The following is a 7,260-nucleotide window of genomic DNA, read 5'->3' as shown; positions in this document are numbered from 1 at the left end:
TAATATAAATCTATTTATGTATACATGCTTACATACCTATAGATACACACATATATGTGTGTGTGTGTGTGTGTGTGTGTGTATGCATATTCTCTCTCTTGCACATGCACATAATAATATATATGTGTGTGTATGTATATTCTCTCTCTTACACATGCACATAATATAATATTAGAAGATATGTGTGTGTGTGTGTGTGTGGAGGAGGAGGAGGGGGGGGAGGGGTGGTCTATTTGCTTTCTAATGTATTATATATATATATATATTCAATGAGTAAATGGTTTGATAGTGACAACTAATTGTGAGCCCCAATGCATCTAGGCGTGTGGGAAAGAAACCCCCAAACACGTCTTCTCTCCTCCTTTCTCCTTTTCAAAAATTCTCCCTCTCCTTTCTCCAAGTAAAGGGGTAGGCACTCTTCCTTTATCTTGTATAGACTTTCTCCTTTTAAAAAATTATCCCTTTCTCCACATAAAGGGGTAGGCACTCTTCCTTTATCTTGTATAGATAGAGAAGAGATAGAGATATTGAGATGCAGGTACATCTTGAAAAACAAACAAAAAATTAGAAATAAAATCTCACATCTAGAGATGAGGACCTTATGCATTTTATCATGGACCTTATTGAGGTTCAGGTGTCTTTATAAAAAGTTTATGAGTTAAGCTTTTCTTTTAAAAGCTTTTTTTGTAATAAGTTTGCTAAGATTGTAAAATCTACAGTTTACTTAATCTAATTTAAAGCTTTCCCAAAAAAGAGAAAAAAGATCTCACTTTCACTAAAACGGCCATAACTTACTACCGGGAGCAAAAGCTTGACAAAACTAGTAAGTCCATGGTCCATTGACCAAATTGGATCTGGAGAGAACCCTTAATCAGTCAGGTAATTGAAAGGTTTAGTGAGGTTTAGTGAGATCCAAAAAATTTCAAAAAAAGTAAAAATAAAAAAAAATAAAAATAAAAATATATACAAAATCCCAAAAATATCATAAATTTTCAAAAAAATATAAAAATAATAAGGATCGTCCTAGAAGCCTAGGGAGCTGAGAAAACACATGCACTTATGTTCTGGGTGTGTATTAGAGGCCGATTTGTCCAAAACTGCTTAAGTAGAGATAGGCACAGCTTATCCTTCTGCTCAAGGATCTAGGCCTTTCGTCGGAACTCAAGGTAGTACAATGCAAGGTCCATGTGTAGCAACTAGTGATACCTCCTTGGATTACGATTCAATGGAGGGATTTCAAGACCAAAATGGAGACAACATAGGAAGAACCACACCTGTTGTGCATGAGCCTTCCGCTAGTGTTTTCAGTAGGATGACAAACTACATGAGCCTATCCATAATGCTAACAAAAGAGGCATGGAGGATATTTCTCCACATATATCCACTGTGGCCCCTACTCAATCTGGAAGCATTCATGTGGATATCAGACCGAGAGGAGGGAAGAGGTAGTTGCACAAAGCATTGAGATTTTCATATCTCAAAGCATTCACCACATGATTTTTTATTTTTGCATGAGAAAAGAATTCGTGTGGAGATGGATTATCAAGTCTTGATCGACGAGTCGGTGTATGCCAAGTGTTAAAGGCGATTCTTCATAGCCGTGTGCGGGCGGACACGTGTGGCATGGCCTCTATATGCACTAGTGGGCAACCCGTGCTGCGCATGTCTTTTGAGACTCCAGATTCAAATTCTACCTAAACCTCCTCCTCTCTTTCTCGAACCTCCAAATTCTTTCCACGTGGCATCTTTGTGAAACTCTTCCTAAAGATAATATAATAATATTAATATTAATATAGAGAAGAGAAGAGATATAGATAGAGATAGAGATAGAGATGTATGGACGGCTTACTTGTTGTGAAAAGATCTTCAAGCTCAAGTGCCGCTAAATGTAGAGAAGATAAAGACTTAGTGGGGTTTTGAGCGTCACTGCCAAATCTAGAGGCGTGTTTAGCTGCTTGAAAAAATCTATCCTTGTTGGTAGGCCCTCAGCGATGGCGAGACCGAAGGGCCATCCTTGCGCAGAATATCTGCCCCGCTTGAATCCGACAAAGCATCCTGCTGATTTGTGGAGAACATCAGAGTCATCAGACTCGACTAAAGGTTACTCTTATCTGCACAGAAACCATGGCAGCTCTCCCTTGCTTCTCTGCGTGAAAGCGAGTTCTTGATCGTTGCCATAATTCTGCGCAGGTAAGGATTTCATACCCTTGCGTGCACAATCTCTCTTTCTCTGGTGGAGAATGGGCATAGATTTTTTCCTTTCTTTGCGCTCGTCTTCCACGCACGATGCCTCTGCATTCTCTGCGCACCGAGCCTTGCCTGGCTCTCCATTTACGCAAGGGGGAAGCTTTGCAGATTTGAGGCGGAGAAGGCCACGGCCAGGAGGAGGTTCTCGATACTCTAGCTCTGTGAACAAAAGAGATGGAAACTGTGTGTGGAGGTCGCCCGATTGTAGCCTAAACCATGAAGACGATCATCATTGTCATGGCCGCCATCAGCATCATCATCGTCATCGTCATCGTCATCACCATCACACAGAGCCGAGCTTCGCAGACAATAGGTGCCATGACAGGCTCGGGGTGGGGTTTTCTTTCACTGCCGAAAGTCGCCCGAATGATATTGAAGCGCATGTTTATTGTGAAAACTCATCCTCACACAACCCTAATTGCTCCTCTTTTGTTGAATGGGAAAAGTCCAAGATAGACCTATCTAGCGCCAGATGGGCTGTCACAGGAGTAGGTGTTCCGCTCTCTCTCCGTATGCTGAGAAGAAAACAGCAAGGCCATGGAAAGGCAACGCTAGCTTCGGGGGTTACTGAGGTTGGGAACTCCCTGCGTAAGGCCTTTTCCTCCATGGTCTTCATAATGAAGGAACTGCAAAGCCAGAGTCTTTACATCCGGCAGCAGTTCTTCAAGCAGGAGATTGAAGGCCTGCTTAACCGAGTCCATCGAGATATGCATGTTTCTTTCTTGTGGCTGTTCCAGCAAGTCTTCTCTTGCACACCTGAGCTTATGATGCTTCTCATGGTTTTGCTAGCAGATTTTACAGCTTTTTCAATGGATAACAGTCTGCCAGTGGCAATGACTCTTTCTCCCTCTGCACCCTCATCGGCCATGGTTTCAGCTTTGTTGGGTGCTATGCCTATGAGTAGGCCTATGCAAGCCTTCCTGGAAAGAGAAGTCATGTCTTCTCCATCTGTAGTAGATAGGGATGATCAACCTCTTGGTGACAGTGGGGGTCAGATTGGTAATGGTGGTAGTCGTAGCCATAAGAGCTATATGGCTGCAGGAGGTGATGAGGGTGATTTTGACCGGTCAAAGACCTTAAGTAGCATGAAGAAAGCACTTTATTCTGTGGAAAACAATCTACCTTCTGAATTGTCATCTATGGGGATATCATTACCCATGGAAGAAGGGTCTGCCAGTCAGGCGAAGCTGCTATCTAACAACGAGATACCTTCAGATGATATGACGGCATGTGACTTCTCATCTATGGCAGCCGCTCTCGCCTACGAAGAGTTCAACACAGCAGCAGATGATCCCTCCAAATGTGATGCTCTTTGGGGTTCATCTAGCAATGGATTGGATCAGAGTATTCAAGGTCTCAGTAGTTTACAATCTGGAGGGCTTAGTTACACTCTCCTTGATCAACATGCGATTGCATCAGTCACTGCTTCAATTGAAGACGATAATTACACCTGTTACGACAGGACAGATTTGACTTACCAATATGCAATTAGTAGTGATGCCACAAACTCAATGCTACTTGCAAACTATGCACAATTTCTCTTTCTTGTGCGCAAAGATCACGACAGGTATCTGTTTGTCTCCTCTGTTTCCTGTTTTGATACAATGTAATGATGAGATATGTAGGACTTAGTGCGTTGAACCACTTTAGTGCTGTCCGTACATTGTCAAAGGTTAGCAACAGTTAAATGATTGATATTTTCCTTTGTTATCTCCAACAGAGCTGAAGATTTATTCCGTCGAGCTGTACTATGTGATCCACGTGATGGTGATGCCATCAGCCGCTTTGCAAGCTTTTTATGGCTAGCCCGACGCAATCTTACTGCAGCTGGAAAAGCTTACCAAGCAGCTGTCCGTGCAGATCCCTCAAATTCTTACCGTGCGGCAGACTATGCCCACTTCCTTTGGAACTCAGGCCAGTAGGGAGAAATGGAAAGATTGTGCTGAGCATTGCTTTGGTTGTTTTAATTGTCTGAAAGGTATTACTTGTTGCTGTCCTACAGAAAGTATATGGATTGTTGGCCTTAATTGATTTTGTGGTTAAGACTAACATAGCTCCTTTCTTCAGCATTAGAAAGTGATGGCACGAACTTCATATTTTAGTTGATTCCGGGACAGGGCATTTCCTGATCTTCGCTTAAGCTTGTGCTGCTGACCAGGTCTGGGTAAACTCATCCACGCTGAGTTTAGGGCCAGAGAGGATTCAGTTGTGGCTATCTACCACACTGTTGACTGATATGGCCTGAATACACGAGTGAGGCAGCATGTGCTAAAGTGGCCCATGTATGTTGATGTTGTGATATAACTTGTTGTATACTATTGAGACACTGTTCAGTGTATGCCTTTGCCATTGTAGTTGAGATGCAAAGCAGCAGCGTACAAGGTGAGCACTAGTGGTTGTGCTGATCTCAAAGTGATTGGGTAAAGTTTAAACACAAATCATAAAGGGCTCTCTGGATGCACGATTTTTGTGTCGAGACTAATCATGGGTACATTGAGCCTGCCTCTAGATATCCAGACTTCACTTATTTGCAGCACTGGTGGAAACGCAGAATATTTGAAGGTCAAAGTTTGGCATTGCGTGCAGGAATTGGCAACGTTTTGCATTGATATTAAATTGTAATATTCTTTAATGGCCTTATCTTAACTCGCATTGCTACTCTTCAAAGATGTTTGGCTGCATTGGAAAGGTCGGCTTCCACAGCTTACAGCTTGGTCATTTTAAATCACTAGGCTACTTGCTTGGCCTCAGTTTTGAATCAGAATTTGCATAATCTTGCACAAACTTTTTTCTAGATTAACCTCCCAGCCAAAGATGGTAATAATTTGTTGAGACCTAGCTACATGAGCCCTATCTTTTATTCAGGTACACGCTTAATTGTGTCCCAGCATCTTTTCAACTTTCATTCTTCATGATGGGCTAACATGTTTGGCCAGGGGATACTCTACTGTCTACACCCCATGGAATTATGTCTTCACCCAAATTGTGCAGCATATGCACCCGTTCAAGCATCTTCCTTTGCCATGCGGCTAATTACGGTTGGCGTGGGGTGTTTGCATAGCAGATACTATTACCGCATATACTCTGCCTTCTGACATTATGATGTTACTCCTCCCTCACAGAAGAGTTTTTGTCCTCAAAAGTCAATGCCAAGTGTAGTGTCCTTACCTTTTCTTAAGTTGAAACCTCTCACGCAAGATTGTCCCTCTTCACCAGGATTTGTGAGTACACTGTATTCTCAATGTGTCAGTTATGATATCATTGTCGACTACCAAATGTTTCTGAATTGGGTGTCCTTTGGGTAAAGCTTGCTTAGTGCACAGGTCTAATTTACTTGCGTGGACACATGGGTGCTCAGCCCTGATCTTTACATGATTCTAGAGCTGAAATGAAGTTCTATAGATTTGCATCAAACACACAGAATGTGAGATCTCATTAAAAATGAGGAACTGTATTGTTAAGTCATGTAAGTGTCATTGATAGAGCCAAAGACCTTTCACAACCTTTTGCTACAGTTTTGGGAGTAGATGCTCCCTCTAGCTGATATCATGAATTTTGGTTTGGATCCCTGCTTTTAACATTAATTTTGACAGGGTTGCCTTTAGCTTTGTGTGGTCCCGTCCCAAATTTAGGTATAAGAGGTCTCATTTGAGTTTTAGGTGGTTGATTATGTAAACCAGAACTTGCAATGTGGGATAGTTTCACTTAGCAAATTAATGTGGGATAGTTTCACTTAGCAAATTTGTTAGTATTATTTAAAGAGTCTCTCCTTTGCTTTGAAGCTTAATGGTTGAATGAAGGCTTGAGTTGTATGTTGAAATAACTCACCAGTAAAGCATAAATATGGCATCAAAATGTTTTTTGCATTTTTATTAATTATATTATTTGAGATTTTCAAGAATAAGAGTATTTTTCTAAGGTTTCATTTTAGTATGTAATGATTAATCTTTGAAAAGGTCAATGAAATGATGACTCCATATCCTTTCTATTTAAGGCAATAAAATGATGACTCCCCTTATCGTTTCTATTTGCATGCACCCCCATATACTTTCTATTTGCATGCATATATCCATATCCTTTCTAGTTAAGGTCCACAATTCTCTATAAATAGACTCAAACGGCTCACTCAACGAGTAGAGGGAGGGAGAGCGAGGAGGAGAGGGAGGGGGTGGGGGTGGGGGTGGGGGAACTCATCTTCCAAGGTTAAATACCCATGTTAAATAATTTGTTTGAATACCCATATCAAATTTGATTATAATTTGTCTGAATACCCATATCAAATAATTTGTCTGAATACTCACCAGCGAAGAATAATATGTTGGTTGACTTTGGATTGTTTTGGAATGTTACTATGGGTTATATTGTGGAATAAATGTTCCACGTTGTTGAGACATGCACACAAGCTTTGATGGTGGTGAAACTCTTGGTAGTGTAATCTTTAATACTATGCATTGGATTAGCTTGAGTTATCATTTTCCAAGGAAAAAAATAAAAATAATTGAGTGTCTAGATCTCAACAAAAAAAATTCACCTTTATTAATTGATGATGGCTACAATTAAAGCACAAATCAATGGACACATTCTTTTGCATGTATTTGATCTTCAACGCTCTCTTCACCTTAGTAACTAATAGGGAGGAGAGATGCAGTTAATGGCAAAATGGGCCATTTGGTAAGTTTGGATGTGCATGTTCTACCTTATCATGTGAGAATGTAAAGTCGAGCTAGAATAAAAAATAAACTCAGGCCAAGGCGCAAATACTCCACTCCCAATGCTCATGAGAGTAAATTGGGAGGTGAGCTTGTGACCCCTACATTGAAACCCACTAAAATTTGGGCCATATTCCAATAAAAGAAGCTTTGTTCATGGTTTGTGTCTATTATATTCATATTTCTAGCACCCCTAGAGATGTAATAGTTTGGAGTGACACCAATCTAGCTTGCTTTTTTAATTTTGACCTCCCTCCCTACTTTGCCCATTAGTTGGCCCTTTGGGGAAGGGCCAAACTCACAT

The 7,260-nt window shown here is 41.0% G+C and overlaps 1 protein-coding gene across 5 annotated transcripts; it reads left to right on the top strand.

Annotated features, from left to right (window-relative positions):
* The first annotated feature begins 1,848 nt into the window (after positions 1-1,848).
* LOC147639694 (uncharacterized) lies at positions 1,849-5,008 on the top strand. Of its 5 annotated transcripts, none has more exons than XM_086772852.1 (4): positions 1,991-2,579; positions 2,694-2,928; positions 3,040-3,814; positions 3,968-5,008. In XM_086772852.1, the coding sequence occupies exons 1-4, from the start codon at positions 2,241-2,243 to the stop codon at positions 4,167-4,169; spliced, it is 1,551 nt and encodes a 516-aa protein (XP_086628978.1). In that variant the 5' UTR covers positions 1,991-2,240; the 3' UTR covers positions 4,170-5,008. The 5 variants fall into 5 exon arrangements, with proteins under 5 accessions (XP_086628951.1, XP_086628978.1, XP_086628962.1 ...); XM_086772862.1 differs by having other exon boundaries at positions 1,994-2,190; positions 2,356-2,579; positions 2,694-3,814; XM_086772836.1 differs by having other exon boundaries at positions 1,991-2,928.
* The last annotated feature ends 2,252 nt before the right edge of the window (positions 5,009-7,260 follow it).

The sequence above is a fragment of the Cibotium barometz genome, chromosome 3 (genome assembly GCF_041138505.1).
Source record: "Cibotium barometz isolate CiBa-2024 chromosome 3, ASM4113850v1, whole genome shotgun sequence".
Taxonomy (NCBI): domain Eukaryota; kingdom Viridiplantae; phylum Streptophyta; class Polypodiopsida; order Cyatheales; family Cibotiaceae; genus Cibotium; species Cibotium barometz.
The sequence above is the reverse complement of the archived record's forward strand: the minus strand, read 5'-3'. Positions and strand labels throughout refer to the sequence as shown.

Bases quoted from the DNA above. Each gene is read 5' to 3' on its own strand.
- LOC147639694 (XM_086772825.1), top strand. From the start codon at position 2,241: ATGGGCATAGATTTTTTCCTTTCTTTGCGCTCGTCTTCCACGCACGAT. The intron at 3,815-3,967 runs GTATCTGTTTGT...TATCTCCAACAG, and splicing joins GTGCGCAAAGATCACGACAG to AGCTGAAGATTTATTCCGTC.